The sequence below is a fragment of the Lepeophtheirus salmonis genome, chromosome 14 (genome assembly GCF_016086655.4).
Source record: "Lepeophtheirus salmonis chromosome 14, UVic_Lsal_1.4, whole genome shotgun sequence".
Lineage (NCBI taxonomy): Eukaryota > Metazoa > Arthropoda > Copepoda > Siphonostomatoida > Caligidae > Lepeophtheirus > Lepeophtheirus salmonis.
Window position 1 is genome coordinate 6,562,529 of NC_052144.2, and position 12,379 is coordinate 6,574,907.

Sequence of the window (12,379 nt, forward strand, 5' to 3'; positions counted from 1 at the left end):
GGATCGTTTTTCTCTTTCAGGTAGTAAAAATGTAAAATATGATGAATTTCTTCCGTTAAGACCTCCAAACTTGACGCACTATAATTCACAACTGAACCAAGCAAGCGCAATACTGTCTATAAGCATTTATAATATACACTCACACCTTTCCAACACCTTATCGTATGATCCAATATGACTAATAATCCACAAGATATTGTACTTTTAAAAAAAAGGCGTAAAAAAAATCGAAATTACTTATTCCCAAACCTAATATATGGGGTAAACATTAGAAAAATAGATTGTATATGACGATGAATCAATAATCGTTAATAATTAAAAAGTAACAGTTAAAGTATTATTATAAATTTCTGTACGGAGTGTTAGTATTTAACAAAAATAACAACATATTTATATAATATATTTCAAATTTGATCATCTATTTTTGCTTTTAAAATTTGAACCATATTGTCTTCATCATCAAACCACGCAGTCAAATGTACTCCATCATGTGAGAAGAAATAAAGTTTATCGGAGCACTTGTCTTTTCTATAGCATGAACGAGGATCTGCTTCTAAGATAGAAGTAATGGGATTGACCAGATCCTCTTTATCTATTTTTTTCAAATCAGAGAGTGCTTTTGAAGTAAAACTGCACGTTAAAGAAGAAGTTTTCTTGATCCAATCAGGGAACTTAATAGTCTCTTGTTTTGATCCTTCCAATGTAGAAGGAGAGTCATAAGATGGGACATAGGGTTTGACATCTAATACGGGTGTTCCATCCAACAGGTCAATACCGGATAAATACATCATATTATGTTCAATAGACTCAAGGCGAACAAGAGAGAGACCTATGGGATTAGGGCGATGAGGAGAACGTGTAGAGAAGACACCAACTCGGGAGGATAGACGTGGAGGAGTTACCTTGGTCTTGGTGAAGGCTTTTCCGTTTTTATGAAACACTATGAATTATGATTGAGAAATATGTTTGTACAAAAAAAATAACTATCTTTATTTGGAATCCATTCAATAATTAATTGAATATATAAATAAACTAAATGACTAAAAAATATACCAAAGATAATCCATACATGAGAAAACTCATGTAAGTTTTCAAGTGCGTATTGGGCATTATTATCCCCCAAATTCACCTCTAACGTTCCATGGGATTCCTGACAGATGTTTCCTTGTCTTGGTGTTCCATTTTTGTTCGTATAAACAGTCCGTATATATCCTATTGGATTAAAGTTCATTTTTCGAAAAAGACTGTATGGAATTACTTATTATAATTTATAAATAATTAATTTATCCCAAGTTAGATTGAAGATACTAATAGTAATAGATTAAGATTTGTTTTCAATTTTCATACTTCAAATCTCATATAGGTACAAAAAATGTAAATAAACAAAGTATTTACTTAAATTTCAGGGGAGCCATATAATATATTAAATAACACTGAAGAATACGAATTTTGTACATATGAATTAAAGCCAATAATTTAATTTATCTTTGAGTGCAGAATCCAAAAATGATTTTAGTTTTTCTCTTAGTGATCTAAATTCTGAAATCTCTGGAATTATTCTAATTTGGGACATTAATTATTGTTCAATCATTTTTTACGCTTAAGATAATCACAAAATTAAAGTACGATTAATAAAATTTATGTAAAAGGTTAATTCTATATCTTGTTCTATACTTGATATATATTTTCATTTTATGATAAAAAACGTCATTCTTCTTTAGATTATTATAACTTATTTATCATTCATAAAGAATATCATAGCTATATATAATACTATAGAAAAATATTCAATGTTTTATATATAAAATAGATATATTTAATAAATATGCATTTCATGGGTTTTAGTTTGATTTTGTATTTTTTTAAGTGATCCAATACGATTTCAATATCAACTTCATGATTTGTAATGAATAATAATAACTAATATCATAATTAATAATGCATAATTACAAACCTACTAGACGCCACAATCAGAGGTTATTTTTCTTTTTTTCAAATTTCTTCCATCGCGAATTACTCTCCAAATTTATATTTTTTCAATTAATTATTTTTCATGAACTGGGCTGTGTAAATTATTTTTTGTTTAAATACCTCTAACAAATTCAAAATCGTCTTTTTAAATTTTTTTTTCTAAGTTAACTCTTGTAAATTTTCGGATATCTCCGGTAAACTACTGGTATGATCCGGTTTACTTTAGGCCTTTCTCTAGCATTAGCAAAATTTATTAAATTCTTTCAGCTGACATAAACATTATTGCACTTGCAAAATCTTGTTTCGTAATCACACATTTAGTAAGCTGTGATCATAGAGAAATAAATATACAAGGAAATGGTATCAAAAAATTATAAAACTTAAAAATAGAAGAATTCGACGAAAAAACATCGATATTTACTGATGTTTATTGGGTATTAAATGAGTTATATGATAATGTAACTAACTATGAAATATATATGAACTAATTGAGTGCTGATTTAGTGCTTTTGATTATAGAAGCAATGTGGGTGTAGCCCAATATTGTATCAGGTACACTCAAATTTCGCCTTTACCACACACATTTGACCTTTGCAACGTCTTAACTGTGAAATATACCTAATAAGGCGAGGGATATTGTTGCCTCTCAAGTTTTCGCTAGCTACTCCTCTCAAAAATAGATAAGAGACTGCGTATGACAGATAAATTATAAGTAAGGCAGATATGAATTAGTTTTAGCTTCCATTATCCTCCAGGCTTGAACAGCAGAATCACTACTGACCACTTCAATATAGGCCCTTACCCTTTCCTACATTTAACTATCCCTCTATAGACTTCAGTTATTGCATTCATGAAATCAACCTATCAGAGATTAGTCCTATGGCCTTGTTAAATTTAGTGACACTATCAGGAAATGTCAGGTTCACATACTTTTTTTAAATTCGTCTTATAAAAATTCGTCTTCGTTATATCCTATGAAAACTATATATTCTTATTTATCACTATGCTCACCTTACTGGCGAGAAGTTAATTTTTTAAGTATCTAAATTAAGAATGAAATGAAAATTTAAAAAAATGAATGAAAATATATAAAGATATATATTTAGATACAGATCCGACATTTTCCTTCTAAGTAGGACTACCCTCACTGATACCAAGGTATATAAGCCAAACGTTAATCAATTCTGTTTCACCATAAAAATTTGTCATGGAACCAATCTGAAATATTTCAATATATATAAATTCCTTCCTTATTAAATTCTAAATTAATTTCGACTTAACTATAAATTGTCTTATTTATTACTTACTAAAAAACACACATATCTAAAAAATTAAAATAATAATATGACATGTAAGTAATAGTACATTTTATTTAGCATTTTAATTTACGCACAGACTACAATGAATTCGATTACATAAGCGACAGTTTATATTTTTTATTTGAAGAATCGAAAGAAACGATCATCTTCATTGAATTTGAAGGCGTAGTTAGCCTTTCCCCAGGAAGGAGGAGCTCCAGCTACATGGTCGGATCCAAAAAGTGCACTTCTATCTCGAAAATGAGTCATACGACCTACTTCTGCTCTGTCGCAAGCTATTCCCGTAGCGCCTACAACAACCGAGATTACAACCGCAGCTACTTTAGATCCTGACGTTGGGGCTCGCGGCTTCCCTATTGCTCGAGGATTTAATTTCATTTTCCCACTTCTGTGTTCTGCTCCAATCCAAGTAGATTAAAGAGAAGCTAACTGTAGGAAGACTCACTGTTATGAAGTATTTCCTTACTCCGTTAACTACTCGAGCAATCATCAAATTGCGAATCAGCTGATCAATGAATGAGCGAAGAGGTTCAGTGACTAGAAAATACAGCGGAGGCAAGGAGAGAAAGAAAGAGCAGCTAGGGACAAAAACTAGCGAGTCTCAAGCAATCCTAGTAAGTAGTACATAATTTATTCGTAATATCCAAATCGGCCATAACTCAGGAGTTATAAAATCTTTACATAAACCAGTACAATCCCCTCTCATTTACTGAATTATTGAAGTAAAATGGAGATTTTCACAGTTTAATTTCTTAGAAAAAGGAATTTTTACGAAATTTGATTAGTTTTACTCTTCAAACCAAACATGTTTTTGGACTTCTCCTGTATTAATTAACTATGCATTAATAAACCGTTACTTAAACATTAGACTATGATTGATGAATGAATATTGCTATAATTTTATAATAACTTAATGAATGAGTAAACTCGATACTATTCAGTATTAGTCAAGGGATCAACATCATACCATATTAGTTAATCACATAATTATGGCTAGGAAGTAAAATTACAATGATGAACATCCAATGAGTTCTAATACTATCTGGAGGAGCACAACCCCAAATAAAGCAACTTATAGTGAAAAACATCATTATTGATGATAAATTTCTCATGGTAAACTCATATGAATTTTATACAATTAGGTATAAGACTATAATATTTGTCGTAGTTGTAGATTTATATCAACATCACGTGGTACTTAAAGTAACAATTCTATTTTGGGAGAATATTTGAAATCCTAAAAAATTGTTTTTCAGCAAGAAAAGATGGATTGACATAATGTATACAACACAAAATTAAAGTGGATAATCTAAAAGAAACTTTGAAAAAAACTAAACTAATGAATTCGACCTTAAAAATAGAATGTCAACTTCAGATCGTGTTTGTAGAAGATTATCTATTAAGTTAAAAGTTTCAATCAAATAATAAGAAATATTATATCCACCACTGGTTTTTGAATAATAATGTAATCAATTCAAAACGATGATTATGTATTGATATGCTTGTTGCCAAACAGAAAGGGATATAAAATTTTATACAGACTATATCGATATATATATTTATCTATAATTTAGAGTTGCAAATATTAAACTGCCTGCAGATTCGTCGTCAGGATCTCTAAATATTATAAATTCAACCTCAAGTAACTATTATAATTGTACTCTAGAAATTAAATTTAAATTCTCAGTTTCTAAAATAATAAACAATTTCATTAAAACTACAAACATCTAAGAATCAATTATTCTTAATTTATAGTTTGGAATAATATTTTTTAATTTTGGCTTTGAATCCAACCATTTGAATTATGCGACTCCAAATCCATTTGAGCCCTTGTGAAAATATTTTCGACTCTACCGACTTTCTGAATTAATCACATTAGTATTGAAAGATCAATCGAGGAATAATATTTCTTTTAAATTAATTATTTGAATTAAACTCATTAGATAACGATCTTGTACAAACACAAAGTTCATACTTTATTTTTGAAGGACAAATTCATCAGTTTAATTAATTTAATATTTTTTTCAATATTTACGTTAGAAAACCCTTTAACATAAATCTACTTTAATTTTGAATTGTATACATATAGTCGATCTATTATTTTTTGCTTAAGAACAAATTTTTGGGATTTCAAATATTATCCCAAAATGGAAAAGTTACTTTAAATACCACCCGATGTTGATATAAAATTACAATTACGACAAATATTATAGACTTGTTATTGTACAAAATTCATATGAGTTTACCAAATGAAATTTATCATCAAAAATGATGTTTTTACAATAAAAGGTTGCGTTATTTGGGGCTGTGCTCCTCTAGAGGGTATTAAGACTCATTGGAACATCACTCATCAACGTATCCTGGGACTGGGATCTAATAAAGACCTTTTATATCCCAGGACTATATAAAGGGGGACTTGCGTCTTATTTTCATACTATAGCCATGAAAAAGGAAGAAAAAAGAAAACGTAGATATATCTAAGTTTACGAATATAATACGGTAGACTCCTATTAGTTTCTTTGTAACATTAAACAACTCCATCTAAATGATTTGTGTATTATTTAATTTTCTTTAAATAGGGGATATACCTACCATTACATTCATGGTAGGTATATTTTTATAATAAAAAACCATCAGTAAAGCAAAGACATCAATACTATAAAGAATAAGCGAATATTATGTATTGAACATGAAATGTTCATGTAAAAAACATAAACTTACAATAAGGTCTTAATTTGTCATTTATCTTGAATATAGAATTTATTGTAATTATCTTGCTAATAGAACAAAAGAAGATGCCTTGAATTGCCTTTTGATTTTTACGATTATCTCCAGAGAGAGATATATATATATTTTAGTAAATATTTGGATAATAATCGGGGGAATCAAATATTCTAAAACATGCCCGCTTTCATATTGGTTGGAATAGTTTGTAATAGCTGTAATCAATTTGTTTGCATGGAGATCCTAGTTCTTCGCTAGAGTAATATTCCTATAAGGTGAATAACAATTTAGTTGTTTAAAAAAGGATTCTTGACTCAAAACGTCTCGGAATTGCAATGATATTAAGATATTTGAATGGAAATCTATAGAAGTTAAGAGGCCTCTAATATTTTTTCAGACCAGATAATCACTTAACAGTTCCAAATAATGATTTATAAGTAATAACAGAATAGAATATGCATTGCAGACCAAAATATCAAGAAAAGAGAAGCACATTATATTCACAAGTCTAGAATTATTTTCCAATGACAAAAGTGACTCAGTTGTAATAAAGAAATCAGATATAAGCTTGAAGTGTCCAGGTAATATAATTATCCGTATAGACCGTATATCACAAAGTTCAACATATAAATGGAATTGATATAAATGCGATATAGATGAGTGGTTTCTACGTTATGTTTATTAAGGACAATGAAGGACTCCTATTAATAAAAATAGTTTTCTTAGAGTAGGAGACGAAGCAGAGTTGACTTTCAAGAATTTCAAGGAAGTAGTTGTGGATGGAGGATGAGAACCTCTCTCTTCCCTCTGGGTCGTTGGATTATTCTGTCGTTTTATGGAACTCCATAGTTCTTATATGTAGAAGTATACGAGGATTCCGTATAATATCAGGAGGAATTAATTTATAGAGACACCGATTAATGAGATCAGAAGTCAGTAGCACTATCACTAGACCTTGATATGAAGGGACACCCGCACAATGAACGATCTTTCCATTCAAGGAGATGAGATACACAGAGTGAAGATCTCGCCTTAAGAGTCGAGATCCCTTATGACATTGAAGAGAGTATAAGAGGAAGTGTCAATTTGATATTCCTCTATGGATGCGGATCCGTAAGAGAGAATGAGGAAGAATGACATATCTTCCCACGTAGTTCCAAAACTTGGATTCTCACACTTCCCTCCATTTATTGACTGCTGAATAATAGAATTGAAAGTTATTCCTACACGCGTCCAAAGGTTTTGTTAATTATAATGAAGTTGTAAGCTTCCCTTTCCCAGCCGAGAGGAATCAATCTACGTAATAATAAACAGTAATAATTGTAAACAAATACAAGTTTGATAAAATAGAGTAGCTAGAAAAGCTATATTGATGAAGGAGAGAGAGAAAGAGAGAGAGAGGGAGGGAAAGAAAGACAAGGAGAGAGAGAGAGCTTGAATTAAATTACTCCTGTTAGCAGCTAAAGGAGGAGAAGGAGAAACAATTAATAAATCGACATTCATAATATTAATTAATAAATAATAGAAATATCAAATATTATTTACCTAATATAAGTTATGAGTAACTAACTTATAATAGCACTATGCAATACTAATGAGTAATTGTAAAGTCTTGGAAGTGGACTATTAACTATTCGTCCAGAATTTATACGCATCCTAATAAAAGTGAGACAGCCTAAAGTGTGAAGTGACGACTCAAGGAGCAAAGTCCGACTCAAAGAAGAATTGAGGAAGAGTGAGGACTAAGCTGGATCTGAGCCGGAGTCTTGCCATAGACTTGGAAGGGGGGAGCATCATGGATAGCAGTCTGGATGATCGAGGTTTGTGTTGTTATTAATAGATTGAATGAGTACTTAATGACTGCTCACCTAATTTCAGAGGAGGAAGACGAGGACGAAGAAGAAGAGGAGGACGAAGAGGATGTAGAGGAAGAAGAGGAGGAGGAGGAGGAGGAGGAGGAAGAAGAAGATGACAGGATCTCCTATGAGGAAGTGAAACTGGGGACAGAGTTTCTGGAGCTTCCTTCCGGCCTCTTACGAGACAACAAAGGGATTTTGGACTCAGTTCTCAGTTCCGAAACGTGGAATGGCCTGACTCTTGAAACCCAAGAGCACCTTAAAACCTTCCTTCCAGGATTTCCTCTCCATGATGCAGAGGAAAAGGAAAAGACGCTTGGAATGCTCTTTCATTCCCAGAATTTCCACTTTGGGAATCCTTTGGAAACTTTTAAAACTAACCTTTCAAATGGGGCATTTCATCCTGATAAAGTCCGAATTAATAAAATACTCTCCAAAACAAAGAAAAGACTCGATGCACAAAAAGAAAAGGAACGGAGTTATCTCTTGCTTCAAGAAATACTTTCAGCTAGGAAAAAACTCGTAGAATCTCGCACAGGAGTCCATGCTCCTACTCCATTCTCCGTCCTAAAAATGGAGAAAAAGTCCATTAAAACAGGTCCTGATATTGAGTGTAGGGTTGCGAAGCGCTATTATCGTGAATTGCGACTAATTCGCTCTGCTGTCGGGGAAGGAGGTGACTCATCTGAGGATGAGGGGTGTCCTCCTGTGAAATCGCCCAAGAAAAAAGAAATTAATCTTCTCGAGTCTGATTATTGGAAAACTATTGTCAAAAACGAATCCGTCAAAACAACCCCGGAAGTCATTTCTAATTCTGAGGCTCATCGTGTTTCTAAACGAGGTCGCCCACCCAAGAAGGAGTCACTTCTTTCGTCTCAAACCTTGGAGAGTTTGAAGAAAACATCTCCTGTAAAATCAGAGTATCCGATATTTTCTTCTCCACCCCAGCCGCTTAATTCGACTGAGCCATCGTCTGTAAGTGAAGTTTCCATTATTGAAGAAGCAGTTGCTAATATCCCTGGCATGGAAGTAGAAGGTCAAAATGTTCCTACCACAATGCTTTCTTCTGAAACACTTTTATCACCTGAGATGCTATTACCAACAACTCCTCTGAAACCAGATGAGCTCCCACCTCATACTGGTTTAACACCTCCTCCGCCAGAGGTTGTCGTCATATCACCTCCCCGGGTGCCTTATGTACAATCCTACTTTTCTCTATTAAGAGATATATTTTTATGCCATCCAGCTTTTAAAATCACCATCCCATCTCTTGAAGAAGCAGTAATAAATTGGCAAAGATGTAATACGGACAATCCACCAAACTGGCTCACTTGGGCCGAATGCTGGGTTGATCAAATTCCTTCTTCTGTTGCGTTTTTAACCGGAGCATTTCCAGGTATGGGTTGCTCAACAATATATAACCTTGCCAAGTTAACCTCTGTTTTTTTTTCTTCTAGATGCTCAACCGAAGGACTTTAGTCCTTACATTGACTGTGATCCAACGACTGGCAATTATGAATGGATTGGCTCTGGAAGGGATTCGGACGTCGATCTTGTTGTTCTTAAACAATGGTGGTTTGAAAGACGTGATATTTGTAGAGCTATTACAACTGGTGGTGGTAGTGTACCCCCAGATGCTATATTTAACCAAATCCAACGGCCTAACTTACCTCTCCAACAAACAAATCCCTCTACGACCAATTGGACTGTTAGACCTTCAACAGACGATGAAAAAACATTATATCGTTATCAAGAACAAAATCGTTATTCTCAACCTGGACACGCTTTTACGTATCATGTTCACGGTTATTCTACAACTGTGGGACCAATTAGAGGCGTCGGCAGCTTTCCGTCTAAAGCTAAAAATCATGTTCTTTTAGTTATAGATCGTCCTCCTTGTATTACGATTCTCTGTTTAGTTAAAGATGCTGTGGCACGACTTCCTAACGGTGAGGGAACGAGGCCTGATATCGTTGAGCTAATTAAAGACTCCCAGTACATAAGTCCTAATTCTGATCCTCAAACTCTCACGTCAGCAGTATCTGGTGCTTTAGATAGACTACAGAGTGAAGCGGATCCTTGTGTTAAATATGAATCCATTAAAAAAAACATGGTCGTATTTGCACAGGGGGAGGACAGAAGAGGAATTTAGTAAGTTTTTTTTTTTTTTTCTTTCATTTTTATACTAACTTTATTCTTATAGTGAAAATATATAATGAACAATTGTCATTACCAAAGTCTGCTCTCAAACCTAAAAGACCAAAGTCGCGGAAACAGCAAATGACTTTTCCAAATACATCTGCAAAAACCCAGACGGTTTTACCTCCTCAATCGATCTTAGAAAATGCTTTAGCGGGTGTTGCATTGGCCACAGAGTCTAAGGATTTATCAGCAGATAGCTTACTAATGAATTCTGTTCAAGCTCTTTTGCCTCAAGTCCCTTTACCCCCCCTCACCACCTCCAACATCTCACGGATTGGAACAAGTACAAATACATCAATCAATGTCTAGTACCTCACTCCATGATAGTGTTACAACTCAACAGAAACAAACTGTTCAATTAATGACGCCAGATGGCTTGAAAACCTATCAATTTAGTATTCCAGTTCAGAACACTTCCTCTCGAATAACTACCAATCAAATTACGAGTAATAAATCTACAACTTCTACTGCTTTGAAGCAACACCCACAGTCCTTATTACTTGACCAATCTGGAAATCGCATTAGTAGTGTATTAAATAGTGGTAAAACTGTTGTATATAATTATCAGAAACCCTCTATTCAAATACCTATGAAAAAAGTTGAAACCTCCAGGGTTATAGGTAATCACCACCAACAATCTATTCTCCTTAATAATAAAATTGATAGCTCTCATCATGAGAGTGGAGTAGGTGAGGTAAGGATCAGTGTTCCTTCATCTCACCCAGGTCATCGACAGACAGTTCAAAGGGTTATCGTTAAGAACTCTGAGGGAAAGCCAGTTCAATTGTCTGCTGCATCGCTTCAAAGACTTTTATCTTCTGGAGCTTTAAAATCAAGTCTACAATTGGCAATGGTTGGGGGGAACAAAGCAAATATTAAAAATCAGACACCAAATTCTGTTATTGTACAACAGCCGGTCTTGAGACAAACTCCTCCTCAACGATATAGTCAAGTAAGAACTTTTTATGTAGTGTACTTGTATTACCACTCATTCGTAATTTTTAAATAGGTAATATCTTCACCCAATATAAAAGGACAAACTATACAAGGAGTGAGATATGTTCAGTTGAGAGCACCTTTAAACTCATCAGCACCTCCTAACGTAAGAATTTTATCGGCTTCAAATCAAGGCGCATCACCTATTCGATTAGCTAGCAATACCAAAGTACTATCCTTACCTCAACAGCAGGTACCTAAAACCCCAACTTTGAATTAAAAGAATGCCTATTCATCGTTTTGTTATTATTTAGGTTGTTTCATCCAATAACACTATATCACGGACAGTCAAGGTTCCCTTGTCCTCCAACCAATTTTCTGTCCAGAGAGGAATAGGACAGCATAACATTTTATCCTCTTCATCCAAATCGCAGGTTGTTCAGCTATCCCATAGCGGCGGTAGTAGTTTCATTAGTTCCAATCAGCAACAGCAGTTAATTATTCAATCCTCAACTGGCAAGCCTATTGTTCTAAGTCAACAGGCATTACAAAACGCGAGACTCACAAATTTACAAAATGTAAGAATAGTACAATCGCATCACCAATCAAGTATTAGTTCTGACGGTAAGGAATGTCTCTAAAAATCTGAAGATCTAATATACATTTTTTATTTTTAGGTAAAGTCTTGACTCATATTATTCATCCCGGTTCAACTTCTAAATAACATTTCTTTCCCTAATGTTTTTTGTTATGTTTATGAGAAATAATTTAATCTAAATATATTATTTACTTTTGTTATTAGTAATTACTATCTTTCTTTGACAACTGTACTGTAGTCTGTAGTAAGTGTAGAGAGAGGAGGAGCAGGAGGAGGCGGAGGAGGTTGCTTAGTTGTACATAGTATTCCGTGATAAAAGAGCATTTAAAAGTAATGCTTATTTTTGTACATTATGTTTTTCCTTTTCTTCGTTTCTGTACAATTTTTAAAAATAATTCTCTCGCCATAACGCGATTTGTCATATTATTCCTCTCATCCCCACCCCTTTCTTATATTTATTTATAACTAAGTATACTTTTATACTATAATATGTCAAAACACATACACACGAACAACGGTAGTACATGGGAAATCTATATGATAAAGATTATTATTTGATCAAAGAAAAGGAGCTTTGGAAAATAAATCTAAAGTTGAAAATAATAGTTCATTTATAGTTACTTTATTAATTTTTTACTTACTTAACTAGAACTTTAAAAACTATAAATGTCCTCAAATTGCAGGTGTGTCCGCAAGATTATATATATATGTATTTGGGGGAGCTCGATTCTTGAAATTTTTTTGAAAAAAAAATTCACAAATTAAATTTTTTT

The 12,379-nt window shown here is 33.1% G+C and overlaps 3 protein-coding genes across 3 annotated transcripts; 2 read left to right on the top strand and 1 right to left on the bottom strand.

Moving 5' to 3' along the window:
- Positions 1-315: 315 nt before the first annotated feature.
- LOC121129310 (tRNA (adenine(37)-N6)-methyltransferase) lies at positions 316-1,366 on the bottom strand. Its single transcript, XM_040725018.2, has 2 exons — positions 1,054-1,366; positions 316-940 (listed from the first exon to the last, which is right to left on the bottom strand). The coding sequence occupies exons 1-2, from the start codon at positions 1,229-1,231 to the stop codon at positions 405-407; spliced, it is 714 nt and encodes a 237-aa protein (XP_040580952.1). The 5' UTR covers positions 1,232-1,366; the 3' UTR covers positions 316-404.
- A 6,094-nt stretch (positions 1,367-7,460) lies between these two features.
- On the top strand, positions 7,461-10,214 carry LOC139904725 (nuclear factor related to kappa-B-binding protein). Its single transcript, XM_071893224.1, has 4 exons — positions 7,461-7,834; positions 7,893-9,266; positions 9,328-10,021; positions 10,074-10,214. Exons 1-4 carry the CDS (start codon positions 7,810-7,812, stop codon positions 10,084-10,086), a joined length of 2,106 nt encoding a protein of 701 aa, XP_071749325.1. The 5' UTR covers positions 7,461-7,809; the 3' UTR covers positions 10,087-10,214.
- LOC121129495 (uncharacterized) lies at positions 10,097-11,813 on the top strand. Its single transcript, XM_071893225.1, has 4 exons — positions 10,097-11,024; positions 11,082-11,261; positions 11,323-11,632; positions 11,686-11,813. The coding sequence occupies exons 1-4, from the start codon at positions 10,374-10,376 to the stop codon at positions 11,730-11,732; spliced, it is 1,188 nt and encodes a 395-aa protein (XP_071749326.1). The 5' UTR covers positions 10,097-10,373; the 3' UTR covers positions 11,733-11,813.
- Positions 11,814-12,379: the final 566 nt, after the last annotated feature.